This window comes from Pavona decussata, unplaced genomic scaffold, assembly GCF_977016875.1.
Source record: "Pavona decussata unplaced genomic scaffold, jaPavDecu1.1 SCAFFOLD_227, whole genome shotgun sequence".
Taxonomy (NCBI): domain Eukaryota; kingdom Metazoa; phylum Cnidaria; class Anthozoa; order Scleractinia; family Agariciidae; genus Pavona; species Pavona decussata.
This window is the reverse complement of record NW_028145632.1, coordinates 214,590-235,000: the sequence shown is the minus strand read 5'-3', so window position 1 is coordinate 235,000 and position 20,411 is coordinate 214,590. Positions and strand designations below refer to the sequence as shown.

The 20,411-nt window shown below is 40.0% G+C and overlaps 1 protein-coding gene across 2 annotated transcripts in view; it reads right to left on the bottom strand.

Moving 5' to 3' along the window:
• Positions 1-20,411, bottom strand: part of LOC146458846 (uncharacterized) — a 35,577-nt gene that overhangs the window by 11,355 nt on the left and 3,811 nt on the right. Inside the window, exons 5-12 of one of the 2 annotated variants that reach the window (XM_085090244.1) lie at positions 17,416-17,460; positions 16,202-16,336; positions 15,015-15,256; positions 13,759-13,849; positions 6,737-6,896; positions 5,876-6,069; positions 3,974-4,204; positions 3,054-3,299 (exon numbers count right to left, since the gene is read on the bottom strand). In XM_085090244.1, the coding sequence (XP_084946370.1) occupies positions 3,054-3,299; positions 3,974-4,204; positions 5,876-6,069; positions 6,737-6,896; positions 13,759-13,849; positions 15,015-15,256; positions 16,202-16,336; positions 17,416-17,460 (1,344 nt within the window). The remainder of the gene's footprint in view (positions 1-3,053; positions 3,300-3,973; positions 4,205-5,875; positions 6,070-6,736; positions 6,897-13,758; positions 13,850-15,014; positions 15,257-16,201; positions 16,337-17,415; positions 17,461-20,411) is intronic. The other variant, XM_085090245.1, reaches the window with a different exon arrangement.

The window sequence follows — 20,411 nt, the reverse complement described above, 5'->3', positions numbered from 1 at the left end:
CTTCCCCAAAGATCCCCAAACAAATGCTTTCGACTGAAATAAAATCTGACGTGGAGACGTGGAGATTTTGGAAGCCAACTGACAAACTTTGACGTGATTGACATATGACAGAATGGCAGATCCTGCCGATTTCCGAATGTTGGGAAAAATATTTGAAGGATAATAAACACAATAGCCTCCATTTGACTTTGAAAATATGCTCAGATATTTGTCCTTGGACATTATCTGCTCGTCGAAGCTCACGGTTTTCCTCGAGCTTCGCTCTCGTAAAACTGTTCGCTTCTCGGAACAGATAATGTCCGCGGACAAATATCTGAGCATATTTTCGCGCCAAATGGAGGCTATTGTTTATGTAGTTTCAGAGATACGGATACGGGATATTCGCAAAAAATTGCAACATGTCAGATGTTTGATGAGAAACGTTCTAGGATTACTAAATGCATGCGCTCTTCTGTATTTTTGTTGATGATTAGATATAAATGAAAAATACATAAGTGTAAAACAAACCGTTTTTGATTTTCTTAATGATAAAAATAATAATGAAGACCAGCCAAACACGACTCCTATTGGTCGAGATAAGAAGTACATAACCTTCAAAGCTTTGCTCTTACGAACACGTCTTTTAAAGATCTTCCTTTTCTGTATCAAAGTAGGGGAGGATCTTTGTAGATCTCTCTTAGCAGAGCCTGGTTTTCTATCAAATGCCATTTACTCATTAGAATGGTGTTTAGGTTAGGCACAGATGGGCGATATTCCGTAACAAACGGCAAAATGTTTTTACGCTTTTTTGTTTGTTTTGTAGTGTCGACAATCTTTCGCTGAAATTGACTTCTCAGAGAGTTTTATCTGTAAGGTTATCAATCAGGGTTTGAATAGAGTGATGTTTTCTTCAAATTTTGTTTCTGAAGAGTTTGCCTCTGAGATGCCTTAAGGCTTCGCTTTTGATAAAGCCTTTCCTGACGCCTGGAGGGTGGCAGGAAGAAAAATGCGTGTACTGGAACGGTTTGAAGTGCGTGCGCACGTCAACTTTTGATTCTTCTTTGAATCTTTCGCCCTTGTATACACATTTGTCAAGGAAAGTGATTTCAGCCGTGAATTTTATGGTCGCATGATAGTTGTTGGCTAGCTCTATAAAAGTTTGAATTTCTTTTTTGCGTGAGTTCCATAGAGAGAAGACATCATCGATGTATCTCTTCCACCTAAACGGTTTTGTAGCACTACGGCTAATTATTTCTGTTTCGATCTCTGCCATAAAAATACTGGCAAAAGGATACTGCCATTTTTGTACCCATTGCGGTCCCGTGTCTTTGGAGGTGGTTTTTGCCATTAAAGTGGAGAGAGTTTTCCTTTAGGATAAGTCTAAGCATATCCCCGAGGTAGTGAGTTGGAATGGGAGGTTTATTTTTGTGGAATGTTTCGTATGCTTTGCATGCAATTCTAATTCCTTCCTCCTGTTGGATGTTAGTATATAAGCTAGCTACGTCCATTGAGACAAGGATCGTGTCCTTTGCGACCTTTGTTTTCTCTATAAAGTTCAAGAAGTCGGTTGTATCTTTGAGATATGACTTCTGTATTTTAGCGATAGGCTGAAGGAGGTAATCAACAAATGATGAGATTCGCCCTGTGGCGCTATAACGGCCAGATATGATTAGTCTGCCGACTGGGTTTGGTTTGTGAAACTTTTGTAAGTGTGTAGTAAATAGGAATTTGTGGCGGGTTAGGCGTGAGGGAGAGCCACTTTTCTGTCATTTCATCGATATGTTTTCCATGGTACACTGTTTTTTTTTTTTATAAGAACGTCTAATTTTGGAGCTGAGACTGAACGTTCTCGTATTTTTTTGCCATTTGAGGTTGAAAACGTTCTTAAGATGTTCTTAGATTACATGTTATACACTACATGCATTTCAGTAAATCAATGCCGACGTGACCAGGAAACTTATCAAAGTGCATTGCCTGCTGAGATATGGTATCAAGAACTGCTGATTATGACAAACCAAGATGTGTCACCATTGTTAATGTTATACAAAACATGCCCTTAAGTATTTTGGTTGATTTACATTTGTTACCTTGATTTTATATACAGATTAGCAAAAAAATGTTCTTAATCGACTCTCAGCCTGAGGGATGTTCTTAAGACGTTCTTAAAATTTTGGTTAATCGCAGCCTCGACGTTCTTATAAAAAAAGGTTCTTATAACAGAGTGTATAGCGCGTTAATGAGTTCTTTGACTCTATGGAAAGTTCCTGATACAATGGGTGATGATAATGGCTTTTAGTTTTTGTCTTTATCAAGTAGTATCTACCCATAAACACATGAATTAACCAAATGCTCAGGACGGCAACTAACTAATAAAGGAACAAAATGAGAAAGGACTTTGGTATCAGGCGATATGTAGAAATTAGGCATAAGGTAAGCTAATTATACAAAAGTGATTTTGGTGACAACATTTGTTAACTTTCCACTTGATAATTCTACCATCACAATTTGAATAACAGCAGTTTAAACACCTGTCACAATGAGCTACTTGAAAACAACACTTTTCCAGTTTACGTTCAAGTTAATGCCAGTGAGCGAATATTATAAAATACATCGTAGCAAGTGACATACGAAAAATGGCCGATACTTTTATTTCCGGGATATTTGTTACCGGAATTTATGGGATACGGGATATTTGGTAAAAAAAAATTACAGGGATACGGGATATTAAGACCCCCCTAATGGGGCCTCACAATTGTCTGACGGTTAACCTTTGCGGGGAAAAAAAGTGTAACAAACAAAATAGACATCAAAGTAACTTTCAAAAACAACAACAACAAAAAACATTGTAAATGTCGCCAGCGCGTATCAGGTGTTTCCACTTGAGCGAGTGACAGTACAAATAGATGGAAAAAGCAGCCGCATTTGGTAGAAAACTTACTACGTGGAAAAACTGCAAAAAAGATCTAGCTATTTTTTTTTTTGCAAAAGGGTACATTAACTACAGCTTGTGATGGATAAAACATTGTTGCTAATACTTAATTGCTTAAATGAATGAATAATCTCTGTCTCCTCACCGTGGATCACTTCAAACTCCCTTTCGTCCGTTCCATACTTGCTAGTGGCCCGGCATGTGTAGTTTCCTTCCTCATTAACTAGGATGCTGGCTGTGTTTGTTGTATTCACCAGTGTTGTTGAGTTCCTTATTATCGCTATGTATATGGGACGAATCCCTGTGGCTGAACACGACAGTCTCACACTGGGGCTAAGAAACACCCACACAACCCGAGGTGACCATCGCATAACCTTGACCTTGGGTAAAACTAATAAAAGAACAATTTAAATCTGTTAACACTCAACAGTTCACTTATACTGAATACACCAGTGGTCACGCAAAAGTATAAAATTAAATTTTGCAAAGGCAAAATGTTCGTAAAAGAAAAAGAAAGGAACGAACAAGCAATATTCCCATTTAGAAAGAAACTGACCCACTATTAGTAGTTGTAAAGGCAAAAAAAAAAAATGCCCAGATAATTTTTCTTAGAATATGGTACAATCAGGATAAGTTATAAGTACACAATTAAGGAGTTAAAGGTATAAAAACCTTATGTCGAATTATAGGTTGCTGTTTGATTTTTTATCAAAATACGAGTAGACTTTTTTGGGCAAAACGTTTGTAAATTTCTCAAATGGATTTTGGTTGGCCAAAATTAAACCAAAAGTAAGGGCAGTCTAAAGAAAATAGGAAATAAAAGTAAATTCCACATTTGAATTCTTTTCTTGTTTTCTTTGGATTGCCTTCGTTTTCGTTACATTTCCTATAATAGTTCAGTGGTTAAACTCAGTTTTTTCCCGTAATTTTCTTGTATCATAAATCAAGCCAAAAACTACACCTGATTGAAAATCCCATATGGTCCCTTTATGTTTACAGTCTTTCAATTGTGCTGTGCTTTGTTTCTACTAATAAACTTCAATGACATCATCTATGTGTCCTCACCATTGCTTACTGTGAACTCTCTCTCGTCAGTTCCATACTTGCTTATGGCCTGGCATGTGTAGCGTCCCTCCTCTCTTACTTGGGTGCTTGCCGAGTTTGTGGTGTTTACCAGTGTTGTCGAGTTCCTTATTATCGCTATGTATATTGGAGGAATTCCTATGGCTGAACATGACAATCTGCCTTGTGGAAACTCTCGCACAACAGAAGCTGGAAACACTACCTTTGGTGAGACTAAAGGAAGAAAAGTTCAGATCAGACAACACTTGACAGTACAAACAGAATCCACCTGTAATAATGCCATATATAAAGAACACATAAGTAAAACGCTGGTAAACGAAAGGATGGGAGAAAATGAAATCCCTCTATTGTAAAGTAATTTATTATAAAACGCAACGAAAACAAAAATGAAGAAACATCTCAGAGACCAGTAACGTCAAATTGCCTGCTACCTTACAAAGAATAATTGTGCGGAAACATTCAATGATGAGAAAATAATTATCACACGTTTTCTAGATCTCGCTTAACACTTTCTCTTCAGCTCCTTTTCAAATTTTAACTCTCTTCATTGTGCATGGCAGGCACATTTACTACTTTCCGTTTCATGTTTTTACGTCGTTGCATCACAGCTACATGTTGTCACAGGCCATCCAGCACACTTCCAATCCTATCGGGTAAGGGCGTGCTTCGCTTGAATGTTTGTAACAACACAAACTAGTTATAAAAATTAGTGTGTCGAGGAGAGTTGCTGATTGTTATTAGCTGAACAAATTGCCGTATCTAAATAAAGGTACTTAAGCAATAATCATACTAAAACTTTGCAGAATCGAGTATTCGCTCGGCACGAAATGTTTTCAATATGAAAACAAGGGAGATAAGGAAACGTCAGAGCCCCCATAAAATCTAGCTGTTGTTAAAAGTGGCACACATGTGACGTACTTTGTCATTTATTTTTGTTGTACAATAAACCAAGTTTTGTTTACTGCAGTGAATACAGACACTGTTCTTACTCCCGCCCATTTTGGCATCATTCCAACTGGTAAAGTAAGGCCTGGGGCAAACGTCGAGTCTAAGTCGCGTCGAATTTATTAAAAATATGTGCGTCAAAGAGTCAACTTAATTCCAGTGTGGTAGCAAAAGTCGAACCTGCGTCGATCCTTATTCACAAGTTGCACTTCATTAAAACACGGGAATAAGCACGTCTCCCCGTGCTATTCACTCGATGCGCGGCTAGTTACTGCTAGGACTTGCTAGCGAAATGCCAAAATACACTGATTGCTCGTCGGGCCTTTCTTTGGCAATTAATTGCGAAAAATATAAAGAGAAGACTCGCATTACATACAGCTCTGAGCATTTATTGCAAACAGGCAATTCGCATCTCAAGCATTTATATTTAGTGTTCATGAAACACGAAAAACACATTTCCATCACGCTGTGCGATGTCAAATTAGCAGGTCAGTCCAGGAATTAAGTTCGACTAAGATTCGACGTTTGCCCCAGGCCTAACCTTTTAAAAACATAACATTTGGCATTTGTTTAGTTTTTACCTTTATCTGATCGAAGGTTTTAATCAAACTAGATGAGGCAGTTCAGGTCGACAAAGATTTAGAGGCTCCTTGGTGTTTAATTGATCTATTGTAATTGTCGAATTTGATCCCTGTCTTTGATGCCGAATAGTATTCGGAATCCTTTCTTTTTGGCACCAGAATCTGAGCGGAATGTTATATGACTGCATAGTCTTCAGATGTGTTAAGTTGATTTAAAACAATACCTATTGTCGAATTTAATCATCTGTGCTTGATGCGGAAAAGTATCCGAAATCCTTTCCTTTCTTCATAAGAGTCTGACTGGAATGTTATGACTGCATTAAGCCTCCAGATATGTAAAGTTGATTTAACACAATACCTATTGTTGTTGAATTTGATCCGCTGTCCTTGATGTGGAAAAGTATTCGGAGTCCTTTCCTTTCATCAGAATAGTCTGAGTGGAATGTTATGACTGCATAGTCTCCAGTCACTTCAATCTTCTTCCCAGTCTTTTTACCACAGTGCTTTCCGGACGACAGCTTTGTATCATTAGTAATCCTCAGATAGTCATACCTGCAAAGAAACATATTGGTGCTTTATTTGAGAAATCACATTGTAACAGGTTTAGTTGTTGACTTTAATGGCTTCCTAGAAATGTTGCATTGTTTTACCTTGAAATTCAGTTAATGATAATCGAAGAAGATGTTCTTCACAGGTTTGTCTTGTTTTGACTCTAGTTTAAGTTTCACACTACTTTGAAAGCAAGTAGCAAGGAAAGTACTCCAGGAATTCTGATAGATATTCTGAGTAAACAGAAGAAGATTCGCAAAGAAGCTACAGGCGGTTTCACCCCGAAACAACTTCGAAGCAACACCTTGAACGATTCCATACTATTCACGCAATTTCTACCCAAAGCCGGGCGGGCACCTCCCATGGGATCTCGTGTCCTATTCACACCCTTACCCTCTTGGGCTTTCTGTTTGTATTTATCCTAATAAAGTTATGAAGCAATTAAACCTAAACGTAGAAGGCCGGTGGATAGTACGTCAAGGGATGTTTCCCTCTCGCTCAACACAGGGAAGTGAAATGTGGCCATCTTCGATCAGCACTGCTTTGAAGGAATCTAGAAATACGGGATGGGACTCCACGAAATTGACGAAAACAAAAACAATAGAAAGTTAATCCATCCGTATAAATACTGTGTAACTAATATTATGGTAATCGCTATCCATTTAATTACCTGCATAAACTTCCACCGTTCTGCAAGTCAAAGTCTTCGAAGGTAAGTATCAAAGTTGTGCCTTCTGGAATTGGAACCCAATAGGTACAGTACATACGACGGGGGTAGCTGTTTGGATACCCAGGACTTGTTAGCGAATTGTTTACTACTGCACCACATTCTAAAAAAAGGAAAAGTACATTAAGATCAATATCAAACTTGTCCTCAAAATTACAAACACATGAACAAGCCTGTAAAATTTAAAAAGCAATAAATAAAAGGATGATCACTACAAGCAATAGGCCATTTTACAGTTGTGTGCTTAGTGACTTGGCCTTGGATTGGAAGCGAGGCTGGGGGTGACCTTGTCTTGATACAAACCTCACTGCTCTTCATATGTAGATCATTCTCTTCTTATGCTAACTAGTTTGCATCTACATATAAAAAACAGTGAGGTTTGTATCAAAACAAGGTCATCCCCAGCTTCGCTTCCAATCATAGGTCAGATCACTAAACACACAACCGTAAAATGGCCTATTAGAGGACCCTGTTACGAGCTAACAAAGTTCAAAGTTCACCGCAGAGCACGTGCATTCTATTCTGGAAATAACTTGATGACGCATTGGAGTGTGAATACATTCAAAAACTATTTACAAACGGAGATGTCCGAGGTTTGCGATCTGCGGAGTCCTCCCGACTACGCCCAACGAAAAAATTGTCCTGTTAAAGGATAAATTTTGAAAAACGTAATTGTCAAAATTATACTCAATGTAAACAGCGAATGGTTGTGTGATACGGTTGGTTAACAATAGCAAGTGTATGATAGACTTGTTTATCATGATTAAATACCAAGACGGAAATGTCAGTCTAGCCCTGCCCATATAAGCTGCGGTACCGAGAGTAAAGTCATTCGTAGCGATTGTCGCGACCCAGCGAGCAGCGAGGTTTTGCATTACATGTAATCAATTTTTTTTTCAATGGTATTATTTGAATTCAAAACCTGGTGCGGGGCAAACGGACTAAAAATAGAGACGGTAGATATCTTAAAAGAACAGGATCTCGACACCAAAGAGGCCCTTGTCCTGGTTTCAGAGTCTGATGTGGACAAACTCGACATGACCATTGGCCAACGCAGATTACTGTACAAGGGAATCACGGGGCTGCGAAAAGACTCTGGAACTGGGCTTGTTGCTGATTCTATCTCGCCTGACCCGGTTAACACCAAGTCATTAGCAAAAGACGGAGGCCTCGAAGAAGTTTTAAACAAGATCGAGGGAATAGGAGCTCTTGACGGCTCTTTGTTAGCACCTGGCGCTGCAGAGAGCCTTATGGGACAACGCCTCGACAACGACCCGCAAGTCTTCTTGGGAGCTGCGGCAAAAGCGACAAACTTAGGCAAAGGAGGTGAGAAGCCCCTTTTAATTCCTGAGTTTGTTAGCTTTAACTCTTTTACGAATTCTGCAACGAATACGAGATTAGAAACTCGAGCCGTGCAAGCATCGTTATCCGAGTCAGCAACACAAAAGTGAAGCTGGAAAACATCACATTATCTATGTAGCTGGCCGCAAACGCGTGTATTATGCATGGACTAGTAACAGTAGGCAAACTATCAGGTACGTCCAGTATAGCAGATTATTCATCTTACACCGTAAAGTAATAGCCGAACTCTTGGAGCACCACACCCTTTCCTCGGTTGTTCTATACGACAACGAATACCGCAAATTGTAGCACAAATAGGACTTTCGGTGGGGAAGTGATTTTCAGCACTTGCACACTCGATTTCTCATTAAACGCCGTTCTACTGGCCCTTCCGCTTCAACACCGCCAAAATTGGTCCTGCGAAGCCTCCCGCCACAAGCTGCTACACCCATTTGTCGGCAATTCAACTCAAACACAGGATGTCAGTAGCCCAACTGCCGCTTTCAACATGGGTACATTCAGTCCTAAATTGTCACCAGCCCCACCCACAACATGCCCACACTGGTACGTACAGCGAACCACAATGACTTTCCACTACTTTACACAATTCCCCACTAAACGCAGACGTCTGGTGCGCTAACGTACAAGACGACCAAGACTCAGATTTTGTTCGTAACGGCATAATGTACGGCTTTCAGCTTATACCCCCAGAGACCATTATCACACCAGCGCAAGTGACAAATTACCGCTTGGCGACCTCAACGGAAGTGCGTGATAAAGTAGAAAGGCAAATTCGCGAAGAACTCCAACAAGGCAACTATGTTATCACTGAACTAAAACTTGCTATTGTAAGCGCTCTTGGTGCCATACCAAAAACCCAAAACCGATCGTATCCGACTCATACACGACTGCAGCCGTCCGGAACATTTAAACTTAAATTCCTACACAACCACACAACAGTTTTCTTACGTGACTCTTGACAAAGCAGTCTCACTTGACAAGTCTAATGCATATCTTATTAAGATTGACCTTAAAAGCGCTTATCGCCATGTACCCATTTATAACGCTACCGGGCTCGCCTGATAATTAAGCGGAGACACTCATCCCACTTACATGTATGGCTCTAAGCTTCCCTTTGGTGCTTCTAAATTACCACACGCACATCGGCGTACGGGAAAAATTTTGTTGGGGGGGCTAAACATAATTTGCCCGAATGAGACCTGATTCTTTCGTGACGTCAAGTTTTCTTCGCCATACCGTGAGAGCACGGGCATTCAAAATAGTGCAAATATTTTCGGTAAATCGAGATCAACATTTCTAAATTACAAAACCATGAACTGAGAGATAAAACGTACCCATTTGAGCTCTATGAAGAACGATTACTTCGAGCCCCAAATATGTCAATAATCCTTTGCATTTCATTCTGCATTGTCTTGTTTGCATACTTTCTTTTAATGTTAATAACGGCGATACTGCTAAGTCGGTCTTGTCCCATTGTGGATCTTAAAAATGTCTTGATGCGGCGAAGGGCGCTGAAAGCCCTTTCAGCAGAGCACGAGGTTGTAGGAATTGTGGCTAGGATGGAGGCAACTTTATAAAGAACAGGTAAAATGTCATGGAGACTTGATGCATGGTCTTTACCATCAAGGCTGCGTTTTTTCTCTGGCATGGGTCCCCGCAGTCGTCGTTTTCAAAGATTGACTTCTAACTTTATGCATTTCACTATCCACGCCATAGAAATTTGATACAGTTTGGATGTTGTTGATGCTTGGAGAACGGCTGAATACGATTTCGCCCAATGCGCACAAAACCTCCTGGTCATTGCCCTCAAACCTTGATTGAAGTTCACTGACGACTTTGTCAATACTTGTGTAATAAACAGTGATACGAAAGTGGTCTTTTGCCGTCGGTTGTGAGCTGTCGTTCGCTGCAGCAGGTGTCTCACCAGTACGGCTATGATGTCGGCGTGATGGTCTGGTTCGAGGCATCTCTGATGGTAAATTTCGTACCCTCGATTCCTATTCTGATTTTTTGCGCTATAACATCAGCATGTGACCACATCTGAGTGAAGCATCAGCAGTCTTCTTGGCAGTGATGACATCCATCTGTTCTCCCTGTAGATATCTACTCAAATTATCAGTGTTGGATAAGATGAGCTTTAAAACCATCAAGCCATAAACAAACTAAAAGTCACAAATTGAGTGGAGAAGCGAATTACTTTCGTTGTAGGTCTTGGGATCGCAATCCTTTGATAAAGTGACACGGCTTCCATTATCCTCAGCACTTGCTCTAGCACGGCCCTCACCGCCACGCGAGTTGCGGGATAAAAACAAATAAATATTTTTTACTGTGTCTTTACCCGAACGGTACATGAGTTTTGCCCGAATAATACTATTTTTTTCCGACAGGGGGGGCTGCAGCCCCCCCAGCCCCCATGCCCCGTACGCTGATGCACACGCATGATGACCTGCCGAGGCTTTTATACCGGTTTAGCTTATGTTCATGACTTTCTTATCATAGCTGACAGCGAGCGCGAGTGCAGAAGAGTCTACAACGAGTTAATAAGGCTGTTAAGCGAATTAGGCTTCATAATCAATCGGTACAAGGCTGTCCGCCCTACTCAGTGATTGACCTTCCTAGGCGTTGATATTGACACAGTAGCTAGGCAGCTTTCGCTGCCCGAAACTAAACTTTGTGAACTGCGAGAATTATTGAGCGAAACTATATCTAAAAGATCGATAATAAAGCGAGAATAACAGTCCCTTGTGGAAAAATTGAATTTTGCAGCACGCGTGGTATTTGGCGGGCACAGATTTCTCCGGCGCATGATTGACACTGTAAATACTTAGCGACGACCACGTCCCCACATCCACCACACGGCGGCACTCAAAGCTAACCTGCTGTGGTGGGCTGAATTTCTTAGCGGTTTCAACGGCACTCGATTCTGACTGTGAACCAATGGATGTAGATGAATTTTCGACACACGCCTGCCCGCTCGGTGCAGGAGGCTTTCTTCGTGGTGATTGGTTCTATTTAAATTGGACAGTCGCCTGTCCCGCTCTGGCCAAAGCGCACATCAATCTACAAGAGACACACACTGTCCTTGCGGTACTTCAGCGCTGGAAACAGGATATAAGCGGTAAATGGCTAACTGTGCGCACTGACAATATCACTGCTGTCAGCGTAATAAATAAGGGTATGTCACGCAACCTTCAAGTCACGCAATGGTCGTGCAAGGTCTTGGCTCTCAGCGACGCACAATTTTCGGTTAACTCGTGTGAGAATACCATCGCGGATGCTCTTTTGCGCCTCCAAGACCCTTCTCACTCTACCAGATTTTTGTCCTGCGTCGACAACCTGGAGGAGCCTAACAATCATCAGCCCCACATGCCCAATAACGCCTTTGCGTCTTTGCCTCCGCAGGTACAGTGCATGCTCAGGAACAGTCTTGACGCTGAACTAAGGCAATACAGACGACAAGCCTTTGCATCGTCTACAGTCGCCACCTACAAATCACGGCTGTGTGCGTACCTCCGTTTCTGTCTGTTCTTCGGCTATCAACCAGTGCCCTGCAAGCCCTTTCATCTGCTTCGTTATGTCGTCTATCTGGCAAGAACATTTCACCCACCAATATTCCTTGTTATTTGAACGTAGTGCACATTCTCCATCTACAGTATGGCTTTCCAAATCCTTTAGAAGCACCTTTGTTTAAGAACCGGAAAACTTTACTTATCCGTGGCATCATGCGTGTCAAAAGTGAGCCGATTTCCCAAAAACGCAACATTTTGGGCGGCATGTTAAGTGGCATTCTTCTCCTTTTTTCGCAAATCAAATCTTCTCATACAATCCGCAGCGGCATTTGACCCACGGAGACACCTCCGACGCTGTGATGTCCGTATCTTCAAGTGGGGAATCCTTCTCTTTTTTACAGATGGTCGAAAACTATTGAATACCGAAAACGCACATTGCTCGTCCCAGCTCCCCAAGCTGAACACTCTGAACTATGTCCTCTTACCGCCGTCGTGCACGCATTTCACTTGGCTGGCGTCTTCGATTCTAACGAACACGCAATGTGTCCAGCCTTTACTTATCGCGAGCGTGGTACCTTACTACCACTCACATATTCTGCATTTTCAAGGAAGCTTCAAGTTTCACTTCATAAACGCGGTATTGATGGCGCAAAGTACTCTGGACACTCCTTTCGAAGAGGAGGCGTCATGTTTGGGCAAACCTGTGGTGTCCTTGGGCACTATATCAAGCTTTAAGGTGACTGGCGCTCAAATGCTTATTAATGTTATTTAGATAGTTCTCTAAAGTGTTAATTTTGCTGCAGTAAGCATGATGAATAAGGCTTTTACTCACTCCTAACACCTCAATTTCATGGGAGTCTTTGGAGGAACTTCGCGTCCGTTGGTCTTAGCAATAAAGACCCTGAAACCCCCCCAGTGAGTTGTGGTGTATTTAGAGTATGATAGATTTGTTTATCATGATTAAATACCAAGATGGAAATGTCAGTCTAGCCCTGCCCATATAAGCTGCGGTACCACGAGTGAAGTCTTGCGTAGCGATGGTCGTAGCCTCCCACGCAGACGTCCTTAGGGGTTCGTCACGCGTTCCTGCCCCACGAACGTGGGGCAGGAACAAGTGACGAACCCCTAAGGACGTCTGCGTGGGAGGCTACGATGGTCGCGACCGAGCGAGAAGCGTGTTTTTGCATAACATGTGATCAATTTTTTTAGGAATTTCGCGTGCGTTGGTCTTAGCAATAAAGACCCTGAAAACCTCCCAGTGAGTTGTTGTGTATTTAAGTATTTCTGTTCTTGCCTTTGACTAGTGCAAATATTGAGCTTACGCAACTCTCTCTTGAATCTCTTCACACAGTAATTTTGAAGTTGACTACATTCATGAATACTAAAACATGTCTATTAAAATGCTGCGCATGATAAGGCAAGTTTTGAAATGAGATGAACTCTACCACAGCCGGACATCACTGTTAGGCAAACGACTTTTCATGGCGGACACCATTAGATTGGCTACGCCTAACTGAATTTCTTATGTCATTAGCGCGCGCATGTTGAAGTCATGGCGTACGTGTTAGTTTTTTTCTTGATCCTAAGCCCCGCTAATTAGTAAATGGCTATTTTCTCCTATTAGACAAGCACCGTAACCGCTCCTCCTCAGTCTCCTTATTTTAGCTTATCTATTTTCCTATTTATCAGAAAAACGAGCTATTGCTAAAAATACGAGGCTACCCATCATTCGCGGACAAAAAAATAGTGATTCTACGTTTTGATTCGAAGGTACGAATGCGTTAAAAAAATATATCGAGAGAGTGTTCTATGTCAAGATCAATCAGGGCATTAAGAGGAGGTTTCCCGATAATAAGCTTTTATCGTGACCCAGCTGTCAATTGGCACTGAAATATTAATGTAAAACGTATTGTTTCTGCGGGTATAACAGCACATCTCATTATGCATCACATTTCTTTTATCTTGAAAAATACTGTCTACCTCAGTTCGTTTTTGCTAGAAGTGCATTTACAACTTACATTTTTTAACAGTTTTGTCTGTATTGTTTTAACTACAATGGAGATGAAAATCAATAATTTGAATGATTTTGCTAACCTGATGACAGACAAGGTCCCGGCTTCAAAGACAAGTCATCGATAGCGATATCACCAGTGAAGCTACGTCCTGTTACTCCTATAAATGATACCTGTAGAGCCATGAGTGAAATTTAGATATGATGTTGCATGTTTTGTCATATGGGTGTGATCTAGATTAGAATCAGTCTCCTGTACATGTACACTACCCTTCTGCATTTTTCTTAATCACAGCAAAAGGGTGAGCAACGTTCTGTAGACGTGTACGTGCTTTTCAATGTAAAAGTCAAGAAAAAATGCAATATTGTTGAAATACTGCAGGTCGCAGTTTGTGGGAGAATTGTTTTCAGCGGTCGAATAACCTATTTTTTTATTATTTGATACTTCTAAATAGCTAGCAGTAAGTATGTATCCTGAAATAGATTTTTCCTCATAGGTATTTTAATTTTGAGAAAAAAAAAAGAAACAATCATCATAATTTCTGTCATAAATTCGCTTTGCACTGTTATGTTTATCTGAATATAAAATGACAGATTTTTACATCATTGTCACGTCAAACGACAGTCAAATCACTAGATTTTCGAAGCACCACAATCGCTGCATTTCTACTTTCGCATCCTCTGCCCCCTTCCCCTTTCCTTTTCGAGAAAAACGTAACATTGCTGCTGGATATCATCACGTAATCAGACAACCAGCAAATTCCGCCATGCTTTGGAAATCAGTGAATCAAGCCCTATTCGTCAAATTTGTTCGAAGAATCTTGAACAAGTCTTCAAGGGTAGGAACACAAATCCTTAAACCCTTGATTTGCTCAGAATTATGGTAATTTAAATTAATTGCACAAGCTGAATTATGTCATAGAAAATGGCATTCAAGTCATACAATTTTAAATCTTCAAAACCTGCTTTGTAGTTTGGAATTGCCTGTGATAGGTTTATTTCACCATTGCCTTTTATTCAATATAAAGAAGGACTTTTCGTATTGATAGGAAATATTCCCTTTATTTGCACCCTAGTTTGCTAGCGAAAGATTCAATTATGGCCATTTTGATCACCCCAACACGACATTAAATTGAATCACTTTTCTCTAAACCAAAGGGTCTCACAGCTACATTAGGTTTTCATTCTTCTGCTACTGATTCATGGGCAAGAACTAACATATCATCAATTTTTCTCACTTGCGTGCCACCGAATGCTTGATGGATGCTACGAAAACTTCCTAACAGCAATCAACATTTTAATTGCAACATTCGACAGCTGTTTGCTAAATATCTCGTACCTGGTGCATTCCAAAGAGCGATAAATTTTTACTGGCTTCAATCCACTTGTTGCCTTGGTTGCCCATTCTAGAGAATACTGATCTGCCATTGATGGTCACATTCAGTTTCCCAATGGTTTCACCATACATGTGATAGAAGAACTGAAGGCACATATTTCCGCTGAACTTCAGCATGGGGCTGGTTAGTTTCGCAAAATCCCCCCGCACACGGGGATAAGACGTTTCTACGTACATGTAATATCCTGCAAAAAAAAAATAAAAAGGAGTAAAGAAATTTTTTACACTCGTCAGGTTTAAGCAAATTTTGCGAGATAATACCGTCCATCTTAAGGGCTGTTTGCACGACAGGCAAAAATTTTACCGACCCGTTAAAAAGTGGTACGCTTACCACAATTTTTGAAAGAAATGCTCGTGGTGTTTCGGCTCCATAGCGCCTTTGGACCCAAAACATCACGGGTATACTTTTCAAAAAATTATTAGTACCGTACCACATTTTTTAGCGGGTTCGTACCTTTTTTGCCTGTCATGTAAACGATTGCGCCTCAATCCATAACTCCGCAAGCATAAAACCTATGAGAGTGGAACTTAGAGGATAGATAATACGTCAAATGATATCTCCTTTGAGATCCGCATCGTGAGGTGATGACCTCATATGGCGTGGTTATTAGGTAATGATTGGTAAGTCGCGGCCATCTTGGATCCGCCATCTTGGATTTGGGATTTTGGGATCAACACTAACCGACCACATCAAAAAATGTCGTGAGGTTTCAAAGCGTTTGCTTAAATATCAAGTTATTCAGGTTCAAAGTCATCGTGGGCAAAATCGTCCCCTCCCCCTCCCCTCGGCTAGATAGGGTTAATCTAATCATTGAACAATTATCCAATCGTTTTATAATGTCCAAGTTAGTTTTAAGGGATGAGTGATTTATATATGTATTCTTACTCTATTTTTCATCGTATTTTTTTTAGGTTCCGCCACGTTTTCGTTCCTCTCACCCGCTCCTTCGCAAATCTCGCGGAGCCTGGAGCAGGCTATCTTTGCTTGGAAGCGTCTTTTGAAATCTTATGTATCAATTTTGCAATGGAATGTATGTGCAATTTTCCTTTTCAATGTATTAGATTTTAGTTTGTTCTTGTAAAATTAGATTATTTTTTAATCTCTTCATCTTTACGTTTTATTAACCTACCGCGTCCAGAACTATGGTCAGAAGAGGGTCCTGTTGAAGGAGACCGTGTAGCTCCTGTATGTCGAGTCCAGTCAAACGTGTCATTTTTGTCCTGTGTGAAGCCACACATTGAGGTGTCGAAGTTGCAAGCGAGGCCTATTGAAAAAAAGTGACAATGTAATATAATTAGTTTTTTAGAGCATTAAATTTTAAGGTTTTTAAAAACAAACAAACAAACAAACAAATTTTTAGCCCAAAGCGCTTTTCATTAAAGACACTCTTATTATGAAGGTGTCCACTTGATCCCACCAAATTGATTAACCATACAGTTTTTGTACTCCCAATTTCAAATGAAAGGAATGGAGGCCGACAGAGTGGGAGGCGTCTGGTCATGTCACCATATTTTAAATTAACATTCTTTGATTCGGTTTGTCCTTGCCCTAGCAGTTGTACCTTTACATACATCCGCTTAATACGGACGTCCTTCTTATAGGAAATTACCTTCGTCCCTTTCTATGAAGTTTCTTTAAAGTAAATCCATTTAACGTACAAATAAGAATAAATGTTCTTAATAACTGCGTTTTACTGTACATAGCTTTGGACTTTTAATAATGTTTCACTAATTCATGAATAGTTATGATCTCTCATTAAAATACCGTGCTGTTGTTGTTGTTGTTGTTTTTTTTTTTTTTTTGTGGGGGGGGGAGGGGTTTGGTTTGTTTTGGGGTTTTTTTTTTTTTGGTTCTAGAGCTGACAAACCATCCTCGGAGACCCAGGGGCAGATAGTTGAGTCAAAAGGAAGTCGAAGCGGCTATGACCCAACTATCTGCCCCTGGGTCTCCGAGGATGCTGACAAACAAGCCTAGACCTGGTGAATGAATGAGAATGATGATTATTGAAGAAAGTGACGCAGGCATACTCGGAAAAAAGAAATCCGAGTGCTCCTATCAGGAGTCGAACCTAAGACCTTCCGATTACTAGTTCGGATGCTCTACCACTGAGCTACAGTAACCTAGTTTAATGGCCTTAGCTCCCACGAGTCTCCTGTAGCTCAGTGGTAGAGCATCCGAACTAGTAATCGGAAGGTCTTAGGTTCGACTCCTGATAGGAGCACTCGGATTTCTTTTTTCCGAGTATGCCTGCGTCACTTTCTTGAATAATCATCATTCTCAAGCCTAGACCTATTTTCATAACTAAGTCAATTCTAGTGCTAGCTTATTAGACTGTTTTCCTACGTTCTTGAGGCTTGGTAGTGGAAATATGAGGAGATACAGTTGAACCTAAAGCAAACGAAGAAAACATCAGTTTACAAAAATATATCAACTGTTTTTGCCCTGCAGGAACAAGCGATATCTTGGATTGTATTTTTTTCTAAAGATGCTGCAACAGTGTGACAGTTATATCAAATATACAGCCGCAATTTCTTAAATTGAAACAAACGAGTGAACTTGGCGACACCTTTCTTTATTTTCTTCTTAGAAACATTTCTAGAAACCATTTTCAGCCGGCAAATATAAGTAATAAAGTACGAAAGTAACTAAGAACATCCTGCAGTACTCAATATTTGAGTCAACAACCAGGAGATAGATTTAAAGAAACGTAACATTTCGGTTCAATTCAAAACTATTATCAAACGATGGATAATTCTGTAAACAAGTGTAGCCTATAAATATATATTACAAGAAATACAAATATCACACGCAAAATTTTGAAAAGAAATAAACAAAGCAAAGAATCCTAACAAAATTCTATGCAAACAATGCTAATTCCTTAGTGGAATTGTCTGGTAAGACGCCTTGCTCGTTTTCTTTGCTAGTGGAACTCTGTTTGTCAGCGGACACTGGCAAATCAAACGCTACCATTGTGTTAATGTCCACCAATTTTGTTGACAATGAAAGAGCTTCAGCTTCTCTACTGTAAATTTGTATGGGTTTACCGGTAAAATAAACGACAGGTTTTTGACTAATCAGAACGCGTGTAGTAAAATATGACAGTCATTTTATAATTTATCCTAAACGAGCACAGTGACCTATCTTTTTTATCTCCTTATTATTAATTAGCTACTATCCTCTTTATGTTTAAAAATTTATATTAAAAAAATGATGACAGAGAAAATTAGTTACTGCCAGAATACGAGCTTGCCCACCACTCCCTGAAATGAAATAGTGATACTGAAAACTCGCACTCAAGAAACGTTTTGGGTCGATAATGCTTCATAGTGTACTTCCCTATCAAGAAATTCACTTTTAATGTGCAATTGTGCCACACACATGAACCACGTTTTTCGAAGTTCTGCTTTATCTGTGTAACTTCTGTTAGAACCAGATAGGGCAAAACTAATCGAATAAATTCATTTTGAAAGCGGATATTGCCAGCGATTATGGGATTAACAATATACATGCAAACATTTCTGCAATTAATGCAAAAAGATGAAATTAAATATGATTGACAGGTATGTAAAGTTGCAAATCGGCTGTCTCGAAACTGGCGAACAGATTTGAAGAAAGTAACAGCATTTGAAAGTTTAAAAGAAAATACAAAAAACAAAAATGCTCAACAAAGCACAAACAACTGGCTAAAAGTTTGGAGGTCTTGGGATGAACCAGAGGCACTCAACAAACTTCTCGAGGATTTTACGCAACAGTGCACAAAAAGAGATGGCCAAAGGCACGAGTCTTCGCGTAATGGTCACTCCAATTGACCGTTACCTAACAGGGCAAGGTTTTTTTTTAATTTATTTTTTTATTACCCTTCAAATGAAGAGTTACAGAGAAATAGTTACAAAACATACATGCAAGCTAAGGAAATACAATACAATACTTAATTAGCTTAAAAAATTAATAGAAAAAAAAAGATGTTTGATTACAATTTACAATACCCAAAGTGCAGCTTACGTTAACAGGCAAAAAGGTAAGTTTTAGTTCTATGACATTTAAAGATTGATTTTGAATTTTGAATTATGTTTTTCTATGTCAAGTTTGCTTCTCAGAACAGCAAGGAATTAAGGTATCAAAGAAATAGGGGTCTTCTTCTCTCGAGGCAATGTAAATGTAATATTTTGCAATTATTAGACTGAGGTTTAGGCCAAGTTGCAGCGCGATATTGTTGGTGAAGCCATAGAAAAAATTTCCTTCGTTGAGCTCGATAGAATCGTCATTTTTTGTATTCCACCAATTTGTAAATTCTGTCCAAAAACAGGGCAAGGCTACAAACACTCCATAATTAGAGTCCGAGAGTTTAAAAGTTCGAAGTAAATTCTTGAAGGTAAAGCTCGGCTACTGCAACAACAAGGTAAAGGCAACCGGCCGAACAAGTCTCCGAATCTGACAAACACTAAAGTAAATGAGCATGTGGGAAAGCAGAAAGCTTGAAAAGGGAAATGCACAAGTCCTGGTTTAAACGGTTTGGTGGCCTCTAACTCCCTCCATATTTTGGCCTTCGAGGTCGTCAAGAGCATCACGGCATAGCCGTTCAAGATTTCCATGTCGGCTTGGAAGAAAACAATACGGAGTAAGTTGAATTCACTGAGAAGCCGACTAAACCGCGCCAGTCTGGACTGTATGCAATGCAAAGCCCCAGATAATTCTGCCAAAGAAGTTTGCAACTAGACGTGACCCGTTGCAATCTTCAAAAAGTTCCTTTGGCGTCGTGCTTTCCAACTACGCACAACCGGTCCACTTAATTATCTCTCCTGCGAAAAAGATCCACCTTCACAAGTCTGGTAGAAGGGGCGGCCGATGGGAGTGAACAAAATCGTCCAGATGATGAAGTCAATCATCAAAGATACATACACTGAAAAGTCTTCGAAGACCTTTTCTAACCACAGCGCGAGAAAAACAGTTGTTAAAAAGTTAAAGACAACCGGCGTCGAGAGACCAAATTCAATTTGGAACCATGTTTAAAGGTCCACTGATAACTTGGTTCTTATTCAACTAAACAGTACCAAACTTTGTCAAATGACTAATCTTAAAGTGCTCTTTTATAAGGTGGTGTCATTTTACCAAGTAAATAAAATTTGGAACTCGACCCAGTCCCCTGCTCAGCCCCAAAGTGGCCGATAGAGATGTTATTTTCAGCATGTTCTATATAAGCATGAATTTGTACGTCAATTAAGCTTGTCATTTTTTAAACCAATCAAATGGACGTAGGCGGAGCATCAGCTGGCAGACTAAATAAACAAAAATTTATTGGAAATTTTTGCATGTACATTGTTAATAAGTAATCACATGAT